The 22,142-nt window shown below is 37.5% G+C and overlaps 1 protein-coding gene across 1 annotated transcript in view; it reads left to right on the forward strand.

Moving 5' to 3' along the window:
* Positions 1 to 22,142, forward strand: part of ajap1 (adherens junctions associated protein 1) — a 70,300-nt gene that overhangs the window by 38,915 nt on the left and 9,243 nt on the right. Inside the window, exons 3-4 of the mRNA XM_012866737.3 lie at positions 19,391 to 19,478; positions 19,619 to 19,861. Coding sequence (XP_012722191.2) covers positions 19,391 to 19,478; positions 19,619 to 19,861 — 331 coding nt within the window. The remainder of the gene's footprint in view (positions 1 to 19,390; positions 19,479 to 19,618; positions 19,862 to 22,142) is intronic.

The raw sequence follows: 22,142 nt of genomic DNA on the forward strand, positions 1-22,142 counted from the left end.
TTTGCCGTCCATCTTTGTTATTCCTGTTGAATTCCTGTCCTTGCTGCTTCTTTGTTTTCCTTCCTGTCACATAGTTGTTGCTGTCCAGAAGCCTTCATCTCACTGTGTGGGAAGCTATGCTCACACCCACATTGTGCCAATGCCACCTAGGCTTTGCAATGGTGTCAACATGACTCTAATGCCCACTCCTTAGTAGAAGGCCATCTTGGCACTTGGTGGACACTCTTGGATGTCCTGAAGCCACAAATAGCAAGTTTTTTGTCTTATTGTCTTATTTTTAAATATTCTTTGCTAAAACTTATTTTGCATCCAGTCTGCTCAGACAATTTGCTTTGTCATAGAAGTGTACAATTAGATGGCTAGGGTGCGTTTGTGTGGGTGAGAAAACAGGAAAACAAATTGACTGCAGGGACTCTTGAAGCTCCTTACAGTCAGCTGCAAACACAGATTTACCAACATCTTGTGCAGAATCAATAGTATACAATGTCATCAAAATGAAAAAAACAACAACAACAACACAGCTTATCAAAAATAAAAAAAAAAGAGTAGAACTGGACCCCAGGGGCAAAATGTTATCTTGTACTCATGTCAAAATAGGCATAAAGACAAATTCTTAGCATTTTCAAAACTGTTTGTTGTCATCACTCATGTTTTTGGTGTTTCAACAGACAAATGTGGAAAAAAGGACTGGAATGTTATTGTTGAAATCATTTTCAGGATGAACTTTCTGTACTTCACAGGGAAGGGGTTGCCATTATTTCTCTGCAAAGTTATGCTGTAGTTCATTGCTTTGTTCATTTCTGAGATGCAATCAGGTAGGTGAGAAGTCGCTCACAGGCTCATGTTGGCAGTAGTGTCAAAGGGGATGCAAACTCATCTCTGTATTCCTATGTTTGGTATTTGGGGGGCATCTATTCCCTGCCCTGATGATTTCTATTTATTTATGAAAATTGAAAGTGCATGCCAAATTGGTGAGAGGCTCCATTCACACGGTCCATCTAGATCTATGTGTCTGCACGGCCAAAAATTAAAACGCTTGTCAATGTTGCTGTAATTTTAAATCACTGCATCATATTTCCCACCTGACCTGAATAAATGGGGATTTGACAGAATTTTATCAGGCCAAAGGACCAACTTTCCAGTGTTTTAAAAGTTACAATTTTGGGTGTTATATCACTGTCTGAGAAAAGATACAAAAGAAATGTGAGCAACAGCTTGAAAGCATCATATTAAAATAAAGTATTGAGCTCGAGGAGCAAAACAGAAGACAAAGAGCAGAATACACAGAACATAATGCAATGTATGTGCAGATAAATGCTTTCTGTGAAGAGTTCTTGACTACACTGAATGCTTCTTGCTTGAAATACTACTACACATGGACCCTTGTGACTTTTGTGGACAATCCTCAACAGACCACCCTCTCAGCTTGATGTTTCAGAATTAACGTTTCATTACATTTATGAGGTACATGACTTCTTCATAAGTGTAATGATACATAAGTTATGTTCTACATCTTATCATGTAAACTGGGTTAATTTAATATTTTCCACATGGAGCAATAACAGACATGTCGTAAAAGCAGCCACTGGATAGTAAAGGTGTTTAAAGTATATTAATACTGAACAGGTTTTTATATAGTATTAGTGTCTTGAGGCTCAGATACCGGTGAACAAATTAGGAACTAGCAAGGAAATATATGATTTTGTTGTAAAACCTAACTTTAAAAACAGTTTTAATGCTAGAGGCATAAATATGTATTCCACAATTGTGATTGAGCTTTGTATAATGAATGCAAAATGGCAGCTGTTAATGGTCTTGTCAGCTCTGTTGTGCTCCCTTGATTTTTCCTTGATTGGGAGGTTAGTGTGAGGCCACCTGTGATTCAAATGATGGCTTGATATTGTATCCAGGAGGAAATTAGTTAACACAGCTTCCTGAAAGCTGACAGGGAAAGAAAGTCGTTTCTCTCTTTCCAAATGGATGCACATCGTTGTTCCAGTAAGATCGCGGTTCCTCATCAGAGCTGTTTCAAAAATAAAAGACACTCTGCAAAGGACTTTGCCTTCACAACACATTAACCCATGTTTGCCTCAAATTACCCCCAAAGCAAAAAATATATAATTTCCAGCAGCACAGCTTTGAATTGCTGATGAGACGATTGCTAAAAGACAGATACATAATTTTGTTTATTTTTTTATTTTTTTTCCTTTTTGTCACTTTTGAGCACTTTTTGAAATTGTTTGATATTTAGACAGGTTTAGACAGATACCTGATCATTTCTTATTGAAACTGATTTAAGACGTATTTACAAACATACAGTGTCATGAATAATGAAGCATTAGTTAGAAAAAACAGTGCAAAGTTGCATTGGACTGCATTGATTTTTATTTCCATAGCATTATCCAGGGGTTGATTTTCTAATTGAAATCACATTTCCCACCAAAGCTCAATTCTTCGAAAACCCTTGCTGATCTGTGTTCAGCGTAGAGTCTCTGCAGACATCAGTTGTCTTATCATGACGTCTTTAATCATCTTACACATTAGAACTAACAACATAATCATTCTACACTCAGCGTTTTTAATTAATTCAGTAATTCCACACCTTTTAATTGTTTTGGTTTAACTATGAATGAAAGCTGTACTCTGCTCATACCAATGAAGAACAACAACAACCAAAAAATCCTCACCTGTGTAACGTCGACAGCTTCAGTCTGAAAGAATATATAGAAATAACTTTAGGCTTGTTTCTGTCCCTATTATATATGAAATGTGTCTGCAGTTGTTTTCGGTTTTGTTTATCTGTGGTAATATCTAACCTAATGCCTGCTAATCACATATTCTGCTGGCTGTTTACTTCATCCCACCTCAAGTTTTTTTTTATGCCTCCTACTCCTGTTGTTTTACAGAAATACATGCTGTTCCAGTTTGTGTTATGCAATTTTTTTATTTTAAAACTACCAGCAGCATAAATTTGATATGACTGCTTGTTTTTCACTGTACAAGGGGGCAGTAGGTTTTCAGTCCTAACAAGTAGCTTCTTCTACTTATATTTTACATAAAACCTTTGGTTCTAAAATGTTTTATCAAGTGCTATTTAGACCCTGTGTTAGAAGGGATGAACAGTGGATGCCTGCCTCTGTCCAACAAATAATTATTACAAATTAAACAGTTGTACAGTTACTGACACCTCTCATAATTTCTATGAAATAAATGCAATTGAATTTCTTTTAAACTATATATTACTTTTATAGTGGAGATAGGCACCAGCAACCCCCGCGACCCCATGAGGGATAAAGCGGTTTGGAAAATGGATGGATGGATGGATTACTTTTCTAGTAAATCATATATAAATATGATCTGACACAACGCCCCATTTCCTTTAGCCCCTATTCGAAATGGGCAAGAAAAGAAAACATGTTCGTGTAAAGCAGGCATGTGCAGAGATCATAAAAGAGCTACGCGTGAAATGTGACCAGTATTTAAAGTCCGAACATCATTTTTAAACATTTAATTGAGACAAACAAGGCGAGACCAGGACCCATCTTTCCACGACACACACTGAGCAGGATGGTAAGGGAGGTAAAACACATCCATACTCCGTTCTTAGAGAATCATAGTTATTTGGAGTCCCAACAGCAACTATTTATTGTAAGCCTTTTTTTAAGATTTTTTACCAGAAGGGAGCAAAGATCATTGAGAGTGCAACAAACTTTACATTAAAGTACCTGGCCCAAAACTATAAATCTCTGCAAAAATTGTACATTGTCCTTTATACTTTTGGACAATGCCCAGTTTTTCCACTGACTAAGCAGTACTGTGGGGAAGAGGGTCTGATGACACTTATAAGTTGTTTATCTTAATACTCATAAAGGTGAGAGCCTGTAGAAACATGATACAAGGGGCAAATGTTTTTAAACCACCAGGGAAAAGATGTCAAAGTTGCAGCATTTGTAGCAGTATGATCACATTCTGTGGGCAGCAAAGGTGAATGGTTTGAGAGACGAGTATAATTGGTTGATGCTGTTAGATCTTAGAATATGAAATTATCTTCAATTGCGTTCGGCACCCTTAAAGAAACTCTTTCACATAACCTCAGGGGTGGTTATTTATTAAAGCTGTACTTACTTGAGGCAAATATTGTTAAAGCTATATTTGGTAATCCTGTTCAGAAACACTTTTTGTTATACCGGGTAAAATCATCCTTCCATCCTGAATACAGTAAACACATTATGTTTTCAGGAAAAGGAGGTTAAAGAGTTGATTTCTTCACAGACACTTCCTTTAAAGAAAGTCTACAATTTTTCCCGAAGTTTCTGCCATTAGATCACATCATTCTTGTGTTCATGCTTTGGGCATTTACATTTCAGGAACTGGTTTGCTTTGGTCTGAAATAGGCAGTGTAGTGACACAGAAAAACGTCCCTCTCACCATGCCCATGTGTGAGAATCGATTACAAATCTTGATAATCGGAATTGAGTGGATTCTTTAAATTTGGATCGTAGTAGTAAAGAGCATCTGGGTCAGCAACCGCTCAAAGACCAAACATTAAATTGTTTGGGTTTTGAGCCTCGACCTGTTGGATTATGTATTGAAAAAGAACAAAAACAGACTAGGAGATGCAGGCGTTACCAGTCTTAAACCGAACCGACTACGGAGACAAACTGGAAAAAAAAAAACATGATGGCAGTGCACAAGTCAGGAGATGTGAAGTGCTGGGAAATGAAATGTGAAATGAAATGACGATCTGGCACAGAGTGGGTCAGAGAGGCAGGTATATCAAGGCTGGGGAACAGGTGAGGAGTGATGGAACTAATTAGTGACAGGTGGAACTGGTCTGGGCAGATGAGTGGTGACTGAAAAGTGGACTGAGGTAATAGGAGGATTTTCTGTGACAGGGCTGAAACTTCCAGAAAAGTTCAAAACAAGCAAACCTAAATCATGACAAGGAATAAATTATCTCTGTTAATATTGTTAATTTTTGAATATAAAAAAAAAATAATTCATAATTTTGATTACGAAATAGGGAACAAAATGTTGCATCAAAGTTTTCTGTGACTCTTAATAGATTTGTTTTTCTCTTTTTTCTATTTTATGTTCTCCTGGTTGCCTCGGTTTCCTGTTTTTGCTTTACTGTAATGAGCTGTTTGCACTTGAGTTTGTAAAGCGGCATAGCAATCTGCCATACGTAATTTGGGCTTTTGAAGCATTGTGAAAAAAATGCATCTTTAAAAATTATTTGTAGTTGTAATTTAAGTTTGAATTTTTGCAGAAAACATCAGTTTTTACCAATTTGTGAAGCTCTCCTTACAAAAAAAAAAGCTAATATTTATGTATAAAACTAATTAGAATGGAAATGATTGTGTTGCCTTTACAGTTCCCCGGAAACTGTAGCATTGAATGCTCAGAGATGTAGGTTTCAGAATGTTGTTTTATGGTATCATCACACCGGAACACAGATGTCGAGAGGAAGTATTTTCAATAAAGCTATTCAAAAAATGTACTAATTAAAACACATTACAAAGATTAATTACACTCAGACTGTTACTGTTGAGACTTTTTTTTCTAATTATGAAGATTCTCTACTTACAACTAATGAAAACACAACATTTAAAAGCACAATATTACATCAGACCAATAGAAAACATTTTTCATGCAGAAATGTGGGCTGAACATTATGTTTAATACCTGCTTAAAGGTTGTTATTTCCAAAAGGTACTTTACATCTACTAAACAAGCCTCATCATGAGTCATATTTAAATTTGCTGAAGTAACGTTCTCAAGAGGTAGCTTTTAAAATTGCTCCCTTATTTTCGCAGCAGCAGAGCAACACAGCCCAACAGTCCTAACCTGAGGTGTTAATCTACATCTCTCTGCTCCCAGGTATAGGGTTGAAATGTTTTTCTGGTTGTTTATTTTTCTTGATGGTGACAGAATGAAAATATGTATACAATTTCATTGTATATTTCTAGGGACATGGGTTAAATTTTACTTTTTTTTATTTAATTTAGCACACTATTTTTATTGGGATTGCTATTGCTATTCACCAAATACTCTCCTCAGTATGCAGATTTTGTTTATTGTGTTATTTAATTAATACAGTTTGGGACTAAAACACATACAGTGAATTGTCTCTGTGAAACCTCTGTGTTTTCATGGAGAACACAGGAAAAACAAAATCAACTATTTGGTGATGGGTTTAGAAAATTTTAAATAATGAAAAGTCCTTTAATCATATCAGCGTCCTTCAGAAAGAAGCCTTTGTGAGCTTTCTGCCTCATTTAACTAGTTTGAGCTATTCTCTTGCACATCATCAGTCAGTACATGCATTGAAGTTTAATGACTTGCTGCCTTCAGTGGGTGTAATTCTTCAATTAGCTGCTTTCCTGCCACAGGCCAAGCCCAAAACAGGGAAAGAAACACACAGAATACAGTGTTGGTGATAATGTGTGTTGTCCTATTATAATGGCTTGCCACCAGTGTGCATAATAAGCATTTTCAATGGCTCAATTAGTTTGGATGGGGGGTCTGGATGGTGCATTTCTGAGTGGATAGCTCCTGTTGATCTCGCTCCCCTGGTGCTCAGGTCATTATACAGGTGGTGCGGAAGGAGGAGGAGGAGGGTTGGAGCCTTTAGTGTGCTGGTTCCAGATGCTCACTGATTGTTCTCTGTGTTTGTGCCGCTTGTAACTCCGACTCCCCTCGACTCCATGCAGATGGAGCTATCAGCTCCATTATGGAAACAGAATGATTAAAACGCCAGTCAGCAAACCACTGCTGATAACTTAGGTCTTGCTAGATGGTCTGTGGGATGGAAGATTAAATATTATAGGTTTTTCAAAATAAGTAAAAAAAAAAAAAAAAAGGCATTTATTCCTCAGAGTCTATAATGCCTGACTGGATCTGTAGCCTAGAGCGCATATTTTAGATAAAATGTAACCAAGCAATCATTGAAGGAACCAGAAGGTGACTAAATACAACAGAATGCATAGTAATTCATCAGGACTGAGAGGGAATAGGTTAAATGAATGGTGCATATGAGTGGGTCTGCATGTAGTTTTGAGCAAATTGAGCAGGTGCCTGTAAAACCTGTTGGGTTAAAAACAATCTAACTACAGTTATTATGCTAACACATGCATGGGTCAAATATGGACCAATCCATGCCTGGGTTGATTTAAAACAACAGGATTAGGTTTTGGGCCTGACCCAACATACTGCGTTAGGTTTTCAACCCAAAATAAGAGCTAAAGTGCATAATTTCTAACATTAATGCTACTGAAGAATGGACCTGAAAAAGCACAAATCTGGATTATTAACCAAGAAATATTCTGTGACTTTTCTGTGTTTAATTATTCATTTATTTAATATAAGCCTTATAATTGTGTCTGACTCCAAGGAGATCACATTTTCAAAAATTAGAAAAAATGTAAGTATGTTCCACCTCTTGCTGAATAGTTCAGGTGCCTGAAACGTTGTTACAAGACAGACAATCTTTAAGTTCTGAATATTAAATTCTGACCCTACCATCTGAATGTTGCAGCTGAAATTTAGACTCAGCTTCAACCAAGCAACAATTTAGTACCTCATGGTCCCTTGTTTCTAAGTGTGTGTAAATTGTAGCCTCAGTTTACTCACTGGAGTAGTCTTCTGCTGCTGAAGCCAATCCGCTGCAAGGCTTGTTATCTTAAACTAATCTGCCAGTTTTTCTCATCAACAATGTATCCATGTAAATGGCACACACTGGTTGTTTTCTCTTTGTTTGTACCAATCTCTGTACACATGACAAAAATTCCTGAAATAAACAGACCACCCTCTTTGGTACCAACACCCATACCACTAAAATCCCATTTCTGATGCTTGTTGTAAACAGACAGTTTTTACACCAAACATTTTACATCGTAAGAAAATGAAATGTAATGACATTCTTGAATTTCCACCGGGGGCCACACAAAATCAGTCCAGGCGATGCAAACTGTCCCCAGGCAGCACTTTAGACACCCCTGCTCTAACGCTCTAACCCATCTAGCTGGGTCAAATTTCTTGACCACATGTAAAAAGCGGCCAACTTCTGTCAGACCACATAAATCCAGTATTTAGATTTAAGAAATAACCCTGCAGTTTTTTTTTGCTTATGTAAAGTTTATGTTGTTTCATAAATCAATTTTTAAGAAAGCTGGCTGTATGAACATTGTAAAGCAGCAATTTGACCTGAGGTAGACCTGTAGAGGCGTACAGTACAGCCTCTTCAACAGCGAGAGACATGCGGAGACAGAGAGAAAGCACTTTTCCCAACAGTTACCATGGCAATCCAATAAAATTGCCATAGCTCTCTGTATTGACTCACGATAACGTGGGTAAAATGAATCTCTTTTTCTCAAGCGTTAAATCTGGACTTAAATGCTGATGCCCGGTGACAGGCGTACAAAGTTGAACCCTCTGCCCCTGATTTACAGATGACTCCGCCAAGGGTAGATGAACGGGCCGCACTGAGCAGATGTAACCTCACTTTCTGTCTCTCTGACTTCTTCTTTGTGGCACATCTGCCTCAAAGACAACAATTACAGTCAACTGAGAAGCTTTGGAGGCTGGAGATTTTTTTTTCTTGTCAATCAGAAAAGTTTTAGCAGAATATAAATAAAATTCTACCTCTATGTTAAGAGTCACAGGAAACTTTGATGCAACATTTTGTTCTCTATTTCTTAAACAAAATTATGAATAAAAATTATAAGTAATTTTTTTTGTATTAAAAAATATGTATTTGAAAGGAGAGGGCATCAGCAGCTCTGCAGGTGCTCAATTTACTTCTCCTACTGGTTCAAGTTTATTTATTTATTTTCGATAAAAAAACTAAAAAAAGAAAAACTTCATTCACCAGCCTGACAGCAAGCTGCTTTCTGGGTGGCTGTTTGAAGCAGCATTAGAAGCAATGGCACTTCTCATCCCCCCTTAAAATTCCTGTTATTCTCATTTGTCTGCTGTGTGATGAGCTCTTGAGTGTTCCCCTGCTGTTTCTAATACAGACTCAAGATGAGTGCATCTAACTTTATGGGGTCTATCATTGAGGCAATATACCATGGCTGGCCCTTTTTCTGCCATTTTACCATTTTCCAACGGAGGCTGCCTGAATTATGCAGCAATGCCTTTGACACTGAATGAAAAGGCATTTAGAGTAATTGTATCTGATCTCTGCTCCTTTTTCTGTCCTGTGCCTCTCTCACTGCTGCTTTTGGTAAAGAGTATTTTAGATTGCTTGGTTACTCAGTGGAAAGCAGCCAAGATTGACACATTGACATGGATGTTAATTGGAAATTCATGGTTATCAACCAGCAAACTTTGATGGAAGTTTTCTCCCACTGTCCTGAAAAGGAGCCAGGTTGCTCTATGAGATAGTTGAGGCAATCTTGGTGAGGACACACAACAAATTAGCATGTATTGAATATTCCTTCGTAAATGTGCTCTGTAGTTTGTGAGAGTGAAGGGGCTCAGGCTAGTTGAGCGTGGCCTTTCCCACATTTTTTAGGAGCATTTAAAGCAAACACTGAGTGTGTGTGTGTGTATCATTATTTCTAAATGGCTATTTGCAGAGAATGATTGATACTGGGACAGTTCAGCATGTGCATGGTGACACAATAAGTCATACATGCTTGCTGAGTGGTTCAATCACCACTTAATGAGAACATCAAATGTCCAGAATTGCTTTGGTGCAGCTCAATATAATTAATACTAGACATGAGGCAGCTAGCTGTATCTATATGTACCAAGTTTTTAAAATTGCCGGTTTTCAAATGACAAACATCTTTTGTCATATTAGACAAACAGCTTAAAGACCTTTCAATGAGATGCCAAAAAAAGGGGCTTGGGTGACCAGAGTTTTCCCACGCGTCTCCTTCAATGCTCCATCGTTTGCTGCATAGTGAAGGAGATCTGGCTGAAAGTTAAATCCCACACTTTTTTCTCATTTGTAATTATTTACTGTTACAAAAAACATACAGTCTTGGTGTATAAATAATGATAAAATAAAGTCATCATGGCTTCACGCTGTGGGGATACCACCTGTTATTCTTAATAAACTAACACTTCTAAAACTAGACCTGTGAAGATATGTGCACCATTTCTGTGAAGTGTTTATTCTATACATTTGCTTAGTTTCAAAATTAAAAGTCAAACAAGAAGCAATAAAAATATGTAATACAACGTGTAATAGACTGCAATAGTCTATAATAATCAATTTGTTGTATAACAGCAACATAATTTTTTTAAATTGTTTGTTTAATAAAGATTTTTGTTTTATTTTATATTTAAATCTTTGTGTGAAATCATGTTTTTACTCAAGTTTATCATATGTCAACCTTTGCCTCCTTATTATCATTTTCAATGACATAGGATCAACAATAATAGTTAAGAGTATAAGTTTGTTTTAAATTACTCCAGACTAACTTCTTCCACCAGTAGAGCTATATAAGCTAAATAAAACCAAGAATAACATTTATTTTAATATCATTACAGATTAATACATAACACAGTATGTTTAAACAGTGGTCTACAAAGTCATCAAAATACTGCCTTTATTACATAGAAAAATATAAGTGTTTCTGATTTGTTATTAAAATTGTGTAACTGTTTTTAACAAAAGAGCTAGAATTTATCTCTCTAATATGTATCCATTACCGTGATATAAAAACAGTAGCTTGGTATTCTTAAGACTATTGTGCTTTTTATGAGAACATTTATCAGTACTACAGTTCATTAGGGAAGGAAAACAGGAGTTGGAATTATGAAGTCATCTGGCTGATAGATTATAGCCATTATAGTGAGCTGAACACATATGTTCTGTTTGAGACCAAGAAAGCCATATTAACTCAATCTGTGCTAAACAGTTAAATGTGTCCTATATATGAAATGAACAGCAGTTCATCATTTAAGGGCCTATTTGGATGGGTTTTTATTTTGCCTTTTTATTCATTTTATTTGCTAATTAGATACATAGTTATCCAATCACTTACCAGCAGGGCTGCCTTGTATTGTTAATCACACTGAAACTGTGACCTATTTTTCCTGTGTTTCATTTACTTCTAAGAACAAAACTTGATTGTAGGAATGAGACTGCACACAACTGTGTTCCAGTGGCAAGGTGAAAACCAGGAAAATGCTCAGTGACAGAGATGACCACAATTAGCCTATGACATTGCATTGTTATGTATATTTGGTACATTTAAAGGAGCAATAAGCAAAATTTCACAACTATGTGGAGTGTTGAGCATTGTCTTTAGACCAATACAAGATGTGTGGCAAGCCAAGCCTCTGTCTACCTCTAAAATCTAAGCACCAGACCTGTTATCCGTTTCAAGTTTACATTTTATTTTTAAAAAGGAATGTCCTGAATATATGCGAGGATCACGGTGGGCAGCTCACAAGTATTAACAAACCCTAACTGTGTTAGCTGGGCTACTGGCTACTTGCCTTGCAGATCAGTAATGGCTGGGCCCTCGCTGGTCAAACTTCAACAATTAACGCGTATGCCACAATTAAAGCATTATGGACTTGTCACAATTGTAGCATTACACTGAATCAAATCAACATAGCAACACAAGTGTAACAGGACTGTAGCACCACCAACAACAAACATTTGACTTCATGCTGTTACCTTTGCAGAGGAGAGAACCTAGCTCCGAGTCAAACTGGAGCTGCTTCTGCTCTACAAATGCTTTCTTTCTTGTAAAAGTGAGGCCAATGTTAATCCTCATTTTGTCTTATTCCTTATTTCACAACCTCTTTGCCAAAGACAGTTTTTTTTCCTTTTTAGGTCCTGAACGGAATGCAGCGGTGGCATTTTAAGGGGAAGGAGGGGCTAAGCCCTGAGTTGCAGCTATTCACATGCACGTACATGGCCGCGCATACTTGTATGTGCACACACTGCCGGCCTGGCTTTGTATACAGGAGACTGGAGAATAACACAGAGAGATGGTGTGTGATGTCCTACCATATTCCCTCTAAAAAGATACCTTTAGTTCTTCACAAACAAATTGTTTGTTTTTACTTTCTAAAATAATGATATTTCACGTATTGGTCCTTTAAACAGGTGGCCAATACATTCAGTATAAAAGAGGTTGTACAGCATACCGAGTTAATTGAGATATGTCTGACAGAATAGTTATTAACTGTTTTATTTTTGCAGCCATTACTGTGGTTTAAATGTGTGGCAACAATTCGATTTTAAGGTTGGCTTGGTGACTCCTGTTTATTTCTGCTACTTTGATGTAATACATTTCTGATTTCTGAGGGTACAGTTACACTGCGTCCTTAGATCCAAGTGGATCTAAGGCCAGTGCCAGTGGATACAAATCATGGCCCCATCAGCACCCTTAGAGAGCTTAGTATCTTTATAGCTAATGCTGGGTATAAAGGTTTAGGAACTACTGGATTAAATTATTCTCAGGTTTGTCTGCATAGAGACTAACAAGGTAAATAAACAATTAGAGAAGACGCAGCACAATTGAAAAGACTGTATTAGATATGCCGGGCCCATTGGTGACACTGTGACACTGCTAAAGAAACATGTAAACAACACCGGGCATGTGCAGGCAACTCATGTCAAGTAAACACAGCACCATGATGGGGGATCAAAAACAAATATTTACACATGTTCATTGTGATTTATATGTGGGGTGGCAAGGGATACAGCGTGTAGAGCAGGCCTGTTAAAAAAAAAAAAAAAAACTCAGAGAATGCTAATAACAGCCATAACAAAGCCACAACACTGGAAAGTGACAACTTTGTTGTTTTTGTGAGAGTCAGGCGCATGCGGATTATATAGAGAGACAAAGCTACGACATCATTATTTAAGAAAAGATGCGGCTCCCATTTACACATGGAAAACATTATTTATTCACTCTGGGATCCAGTTTAAAAAAATTATAATTTACAGTCTCCTAAACATTGCATCCACCTGGTCGCACAGCCTATGTGACAAAATACTTTTGAGAATACACCTCATCTTGTCTCTGTGGGGCTGGAGCCTTAAACTGCTGCTGAGGCCTCACATCACTGACGATGTTCCTGGACTGGTGTTCGGTGAAGTACTTGTGCCTTGCAATTGTTTCATATTAGGTTAAGGCACCAACTGGTTTTTTACCATAAATATTAAACCAAATGCAAAGTAAAAAAATATGACAGAAATGGAAGAGACTAAAAAAGGGAAGCAAAACCCAACAAATCAAGTGGGGACAACTCAGACACTGAGCTCTGCTGCTCAGACCACAAATGCATTTTCTTTTCATGCATGGCCCTATTCAAAGGGAAATAAGCAGGCTGTTCATCCATATATGATTTATTGCCAAGAAACTCAAGTTTCTCTACTGTTTGTGTTAAATTTCAGTGTTGTAATCCCTCCTTTTTACCTCAAGTCCAATCCTAAGCCATTTATATTTGATCAACAATCCACTTGCTTTTTATTGTTTTTAAAGTTGACAGAACCTTTTCAAAACTCAAATATTTTGTTAAAAACTATTCAAAAACTTTTTGCTCATTTAATTATATTTTCAGCAAAAATGTTTATGGTTCACAGTTCTTGTTGTGACAGAAGCTCCAATATAAAAAGGTACCACTTTGCAGTTCAGTTCATTTAGGTAGACGTGAAAGCTGGACCAAACAAGCAAATTTTGGTAATGTGAGCCTCAATTCACATGCAGGTGAACCATTGTGTGGTTTACATAGAGTGGGAATGCAAACAGACTATCAATTGCACCAAAAAGGGAACATGGTTATATCTCATATAGGATGATTGACATAATTACATGTAAAGTACTCACTCAGCCTTTGAGTAACTACACATACTCTCTCTGCTGTTTTTTTGCGATACTGCTCTACCTGTCTCATAGGTACAGACTAGCATGCTGCATAGGTTGTTGCTTCCCCATTTGCTCATACTGGCCAGCTTCTTGTGAGCACTGAGCACCCCAGCTGCTGGAACTGCTTGATGTCATCGAGGTGTTTTTGTCCTCTTTCTAAAGTGCAGAGTGAAAATTTACCAAACCAAATGAAAATACATTGTAGTGCACTAAGCTGTTGAGTTATGAACTTACTTCTAGGGTTTTCATTAACTATCCGTACTATCTGCAACACAGTAACATTTCTAACTTGTGACACCTGGTAAAGATATTGCCAGTGGACATATCGATTTACTTGCCAAATCCCATGAAAAATCCCTTTAAAAACTGAAGTAGTGACATTAAAGTTTTATGTTTTCTTAAAGTGTTTTGCTTTTTGAGGTAAGTGATTAGGCAAGGAAAAAGGTAGAAAGTTTTGGTTTAGGTATTAATGCATATTGTTAATGGAAAGTTAAAGAAAAATGGTCATTGTGGATAAGGAGATTGCAAAGATTAATGGGAATGAAGTAAGGAAGGCATTGAAAAGGATGAAGAGTGGATAGGGAGTTTGTCCTGATGATATACTTGTGGCGATTTAGAAGTGTCTATGAGAAACAACAGTAGAGTTTTTGTCTAGGCTGATCAATGAGATCTTAGATAGCAAGAAGATCCTTCAGCAATGTAGGAGAAGTGTGCTGGTGCCAATTTTGAAAAACAAGGGAGAGTTGTTGCAACTACAGAGGAATAAAGTTGATGAGTCATGCAATAAAGTTATAGGAAATAGTAGAGGAAGGTGGACTGAGCTCAGAAGTGAGCATTTGTGAGCAGCAGTATGGTTTACATGCCAAGAAAAAGTACTAACAATGCGGTATTTGCTTTGAGAACATTAAAGGAGAAGTACAGAGACAGTAAGAGGGAGCTTTGGTATTGTAAAAGGACGTCTAGAGAAGCAGAGAAGTATGTTAAAGTTGTGCAGACCATGTATGATAGCTGTAAGACAGTGGTGAGGTGTACTAAAGGTATGACAGAGTTTAAGGTGGAAGTGGGATTGCATTAGGAGTTAAGGAGTTTGTCCTTTAAAGTGCTATACAAGTACAAACCATTTACCATTTTACCAAGAAGTGGCTCTGAGCCCCTTCTTGTTTGCTGTGGTGATGTACAAGTTGATATGTGATTTTGGACAAGAATCTTCATGGACTTATGTTGTTTGCAGATGATATTGTGATCTGGAGTGACACCAGGGAACAGGTGAAGGAAATTCTAGAGAGATGGAGGTTTGCCCTGAAAAGGAAAGACATGATGGTTAGCCACAGCAAAACAGAATACATTTGTGTGAATGAGAGGGACCCAAGTAGAACCATGAGGTTACATGAAGCAGAACTAAAGAATGTGATGGACTTTATGTACTTAGGGTCTGTAGTCCACAGCAACAGTGAGTGTAGAAAAGAGGCAAAGAAATGTGTTCACGTAGGTTGGAACTGGTGGAGAAAAGAGTTTGTTGTGTGATATAAACAGCATCAGCAAGAATGAAAGCAAAGGTGAACCACATGGGGGTGATACCAGCTATGTTCTAAGGTTTAGAGACAGTGGAAGAGATATGAGACAGAGCTGGACTCACTTGGTCAGGGAGTGGAGGATTTCATTTTGCGGTGTGATAATTCCTATTTGACATTAAATGTCTCTAAAACCAAAGACATTAAAAATGTCTAGGAGTTGTCATCGACAACAAGCTGACATTGAGTGAAAATGCAGAAAAGGTTAGTAAAAAAGCTCACCAAATACTCCACTTCTTACATAAATTAAATAAGTTTGGAGTGTGTAAAATGTTGATCACCATTTTCAACAATTCTCTGAGTAAATATGTTCGCTTTTATCACCTGGTTTGGCAGTATGTCAGCAGAAAATTGTAAAAATTGGTGACAAAATTATTGGAGTGAGATTAACCAATTTCGAAGAAACCTTTTTTTTTTAAAAAAAAAGAGTCCCACAAAAGACAGAACACATAATTCATTCTTCAAATCACCCACTTCATAGTGAATTCAAGCTACTACCATTCGGGTGGAGATTTAGGCATCCCAAATCAAGTACAAACAGATGGAAAAACGTTTTTGCCAGCAAGGCCATCATTCAGATAAATCTTAAAGTTTATCAGGTTTGATTTGTTGTTCAGCCTGTTTTAATTGATCCTCGTACATGGATGCTTACTGGATTTTGATTAAAATTTACAAATTAAATTCATATGTGATTGTTTCTGTGTGCGCTGGTAATGTCTATGTTTTCTTGTTCCACCTTGCTGTAAGGAGAATTTCCCTAAGGGGACACAATAAAGTGATACTGATACTGGAGGTAACAGACATGAAGATGTTAAGGTTCTCTTTAGGAGTGACCAGGATGGATAGAATCAGGAACGAGTACCTCATTAGTTGTATTGAAGATAAAGCCAGAGAGACCAGACTGAGATGGTTTGAACATATATATAGAGGAGGGGTAGTGAGTACATTGGTTCAGGAGGCCTACAGGGAGACCAAAAAGGAGATGTATGTATCTCTCTATTTTTGATCGTCATTGAACCAAAAAACAATTTTTTTGGTATTTTTAAAGTAAGGTGCATGCCAAAGGATATTTCTCAAATTTCCTAGTAGGACGAAATTCCTTTTAGATCCACTGGCCAGATTTTTCTCCCTCCAACTGGTAGTTGTGGAGGAAAACAGAACTGGTCCGTTGACCTAGATTGGTGAACGCTGTGCTCTGCCATCTAAGAACCTTGCAATACTGTGTCTTGAAAACTGGGTTATGAGAGACCTAACATTGTGTTTGTGTTGCTGAGGCTCACATTTTTGGCTTCATTTGTTTCATTAAAGGACTGTGCAGAGATTGTATGCATATTTTAGCACGAAATGGCATCCTGATGTAACTCTTAATGATCTACTCTGACTTAAGTACCCTGACTAAACTGCAAACAAAATGTTCTTGTTTACCAGCTGTGTCAGTCAGCTTTCTCTTATCAAAATTAATAGAGTGGCCTCAATTGCAGGCTAGGAGCAGAAACTAATTCAGCCTTATGATGTGTTTTAATCAGTTAGAGTTTTACAGGGCAAATGTAATGAGTCCAGTTTTTGATTTAAAATCTACCAAGTGGAAGGCTTCCCTTTTTCAATTTGACATCAACGAAAGGCAAAGCTATTCTCATCAGTGGACACCTCTTTTGATTGAGCTCAGAAAAACAGATGCTCATTTATAGCCAGAATTTTCCAGCTCCAACATCACATGGACATAGACAGAGAGGGATATGGAGGGGAGAGATGAGTGGGTTGTTGAAAATGCAAATGGTGTGTCAGAGAACTAAATGTGCCTTTGTCACGGCGAGGGACGGCGAGGGACTTGATTGCACTGGGAAGGTGAGGCTTCCCACAGCCAGTCGGAGATATCATTAATCCTAGCTTGACCTGATCTGATTTTTCCAAAAACTCCTGCCCACAGAAGTTTATTGTTTGAGAGGAGACTATCCAGGTGGCAGGGAAGCAGGAGAGAAGTTGTGTTCTTTTCCAAAAGCAATGAGTAGCACTTCCTTTTGAGTATTTTCAGAAGACAAATTGGCTTGGATCAGCAGCTAGGCAGCTGGCTGATGGAGAGGTGAGGTGTATAAGGACCACATGGGCATTTTCATCATAACAGCTTTTCTTTTTATTTATATATTTTGTCCCCTTGCAGTATGTCACCTGCTGCAGTGTGTCATTCTGCCCTATTTGCTCTCATGCTCTATCACTCACCCACACAAATACACCTTAAAGTACAGTGCATTGGTCCTGAACTAATCCTCACTTTAAACACGTCCTACAAAGTTGTATTGGTGGATAACTGCCTTTGATAAAAAAGGAGAGAGATCTCACTTTATAGTCTGAAAAGAGAGAAAAATAAAGAAAACGGACTTTTGATGTTCTTGTGCATTTTAGCATAAGAAAAAGTTTAAATTGTGCAACTTTGGGTAGTAGGCTACATTTATGGCCTTTTGCTGTATGTATGTTTAGCATAGCAGAACTATAATCATGAGATCTGAATGATAGCAGTGTGTAAGATTGTTGGATTTTGTAATTGTTTTTGAAATAAATAATGATGTGGGGAGACCACAGTTTCCTTTTTCTTACTCAACTTGACTTCAGATAGTAAAATAAGAAGCCTTTATATTTACAGTAATTAAAAATGCTATTGCCTGATGTATATAAGTCAAGATAATTTACTCCTTCTTCACCATGTGCTAACTCAGGGCTGTGACGTGGGGCTGCACAGCTGATTTGATCTGGATTAGTTTAGGATAATGGATGAATGGATGGATAGTTTAGAGTAGCGTGATTCTAGGATCTAACCTTTAGGGGTGCTCAGCACTCAGTGAGCAGATGACAAGGGGTTTTTGACTGAAACAGCAGTTAAACAATGCCAAATGATGTTATAAACTCTTTGCAAATGGGCTAACATTTCTAAAAAAAAACAACAAATCTAACCTTGATTGTGAATTGAATGCTAGCATCTAGTATTGACATATTCCTTTTGTGCTAAACCACTGATTTCACTGGGTTAGACCAGTGAGTTAAAATTATTTATACCCCCAGTCATATTTAGTTCCAAATTTTATTATTTTTTATTTTACAAACATATTTCTTCTGACTGGAAATACTATTAACTTTTTGCAGTGGTCAGGCTAAAACCCCAACTTCCATCTGATAGAGAATCTGAGGGAGATAAAGATTAAGCCTAAATTCTTCTAACCCTTAACACTTGAATAATACTGTCTAACAGCATTTATAGCATTTGTTTTTATATTTTACTTGTTATAATAGTTTGGGTGACTATGTGTCTTTGCAGAAAGATGGCTCTAATGAAGCAACTGCATCTGACCCACCTGACTTCATTTGGGAAACAAAGCCAGAACTGGATAAAATCAGCCCAGTGTTTAGAGGAATACAGAACAGAATCTAAAGAAGGATTTGATTCAAGCAAAATTAGCACAGCCACAGTTTTGTTGCAGAATATGAAACCATATTTTCCATGATGTTTTGCCTTTTTCTTTAGATTAAATTTCCCTGTTGTCTTCCTCAAACTCCCCAAAGATCAATTATTTTCGCTTCCTTGCTGCCTCCTCAATCTGTCACCCTTTTCAAAGAACTCAGATTACCTTTCAGGCTCTGCTTTTGATCAGACATTTCATTTGATATATCGGATCAAAAAATTTGCTTCTATTCCACACATAAATGAAAGCCTTCGGGCAGAACCTACTTACTTTGAGGTGTATAATGTTAAAGAATGACGAAGATCACAGTGGGGAACCTTTGTAGGAAAATTTATTTGAGTTTGATTGCTTAAAAAAATTCAAGATATATTATATTACTGTAGGAAACCATATTTGTTCAGAATCCTTCCCTTTTTGAGTAAGCAGCTTGTGAAAAACCAAAAGGTGGTCTAGATTACTTTAAAGGAACAATTTTCTCTGCAAATCACTGCAATTTCTTTGTTTATGTGTGTTTTTCTTGCAGGTTTGGCAGTTCACCAGATTATCACAATCACTGTGTCTCTCATCATGGTGATCGCAGCCTTGATCACAACACTTGTCCTTAAAAACTGGTAGGAAAGATTCCTTTACTTTTCATTCACAGCACCTTGTCTGCAGTTCTGTATCTACTATTCAGAATCTTACTAGCTTAGTCATAGGTGCAAGGTATGATTTTATGTTTGTTTCTTGTCTTTGGTGCGTGTTTTTGTAGCTGTGCGCAGTCTGGAAATGGCCGCCACAATAGCCATCAGAGAAAGATCCACCAGCAGGAGGAAAGCTGCCAGAACCTGACAGACTTCACCCCGGCCCGTGTTCCCAGCAAAGTGGATATCTTCACTGCCTACAATGACAGCCTGCAGTGCTCGCATGAGTGTGTACGAACTGCCGTGCCCATCTACACCGATGAGATGATCCAGCAGACGCCTGTCTACAAGACGGCGTACAATGGCAACAGGTATGATGGTGGAGGAATGACTAAATGGAAGTTGGAAATAGTTCTTCTGCTTGTCAGAAATAATGTTCAATGCACTTAATAAATTATCATTCATTAGTGTTGTTGGGCTGTGGTGTCTCAAGGGTGATGTAAGTACAACAACCTCCAGAATTACTGGCACCTGCTAGAGGCACCTTAAATTAAATCCATCTTCAGTTAGTATAACCTCAAACTAAGTTATTCTTAATCATTTTTTATGTAAGAAAAGATTTACAAAATAAAGGCAAAAGTACTGGCCTGGATTTTACTTGATTTCCTCATAAAATGAATGTATATTAAGTTTTTCTTCATTCATGCTCAATTTTTAAGGTTAAATAGAGTGTATTTTTGACAGGAATATTTTGGTTTTAATAGTAATGCATGACTCCCTCTGACTACACTGATGTGAGACAGAGGCTATTTTTTTCTTTTCTACAGTAAAGAGTGACATCTTAGGGGTCACTAAATCACCGTGTCGACTATTAGACATCATCTACATGCCAGCCATTATGTTTAGGAGACATACCAGGAAAAGGGCTTTTTTGTCCTACTGTCCTACATACGTAAATCTAAAGTTTGCTGAACCCGTTTTCAACTTTGACTCAAATCATGTGCTTTTGTCAGATGAGTTTACAAGTGAACATCAAAATTTTTCATGTGTGTCCATTGGGAAACAAAGGCCCAATAGGAGGAAAAGCACCTCAGGCATTCCATTAAGTGTAGTAAGGGGTATGTTTCTTTTCCAAAGGTCTTTGGGACCTGGTTAGAGTGATTTGCATCACTAAAGCTTTAAAATACCATATTGACATATTTTTTAACAATCATAAAATTATAATATTTAGATAAGAAACCTGAGACAAAAAGTAGCTCTTAGTGACGTCATTTCAGGAAAAAATCTTAGAATTTCCCAAACTCTAATTTTTTTCTTAGAATTTTACCACAGTAAGATAAAAGTTATTCGCAAAGCATCTAAAGCCTTAAGAGAGCTCCTAAAATGACAAAATGTTAGGAGTAGTGAGGAGGACTTTTAGTGAGCCTAAAAGTGTCTTAGGCAGGGAAGATGGTGGAAACATAGAGCTGATTGGCTGATCCTCCACCTAAAGAGTGGATGAACTGAGCACTGAAAGTTTTTTTTAACAATCATACAATTATAATATTTAGACAAGATAAACCTTATCATTCACATAGAGGGAAATTAATTAGTTTCACCAGCCCAAAGGGTTAGAGGCATAGCTCTAGATACGCAATTTTATTGAGGATGAATAAATTGGAAAAATATTGAATAACCATAAATAAAAAGTGGAGACATTTCAAGCCAATCAGCTATCTCTGTTTCCACCCTCTTCCCTGCTTAAGACATTCTTTAGCTTGCTAAAAGTCCTCCTCACTACTAATATTTTGTCACTTAAGGATCTCTCTTAAGCCTTAAGATGCTTTTTAAATAACTTTTGTCTTACTGAGGTAAAATTGTAAGATCGATCTTATAATTCGGGAAATTCTAAGATTTTTTCCTACAATGACATCACTAAGAGCTACTCTTAGTCTAAAGGGTGGTTCACATGGGAGGTTCAGATGACAACACACACAGTCAGCAGATTTTCAAAGCCTGACAGACATCACACGTAACAATAAAAAATGTTAGATAAAACATGTTTGTTTGTACAGTGTGTGGTGTCCGGTCAGATGATAAGCTCAACACAACACACAAACAGATTTGGTTTAAGATTATTCGATATCAGACGGTAAATCTTTTGAGTCCTCTCAAGATCAAGCGTGTTTTCAGAGAAATAAACATGGACGACCAGGAAGAATAATGGCAATAGTTTGTGGACTGATTTTAACGTAGAAAAAAACATAACGAAAAGAAAAGCCATTGGTTAAAGAAGCGGAGACAACGCGACCGGGGGCTCTACGCTTTCTGCACTATGAAATGGAGGCGAGTTGGGGAGTGTTTTCTCTCTCGGGGAATCCCTCACCTCACCTTCTGATTGGCTACAAGTCACATTCAACAGGCTATGTGCTCGTTTGTCCTCGAGCGAAACCACACAATAGGATATCGGGACAAAACAATCGAATATTTTAAATACCACAATTTGAGGTCGGAGCGGTCCCGACGTTCTACCGAGTGGACCCAATCATTCTTAACACGCCAGGATATTCTCAGGATATTTTAAGAGACACACCAATAATCTGCACCTCTCGTAAAAGGGAGATCGGGTCGAAAATCGGGCTAAAAATCCTGCCATATAAACCAGCCTTTAGG

Source organism: Fundulus heteroclitus, chromosome 1 (assembly GCF_011125445.2).
Source record: "Fundulus heteroclitus isolate FHET01 chromosome 1, MU-UCD_Fhet_4.1, whole genome shotgun sequence".
Classification (NCBI taxonomy): domain Eukaryota; kingdom Metazoa; phylum Chordata; class Actinopteri; order Cyprinodontiformes; family Fundulidae; genus Fundulus; species Fundulus heteroclitus.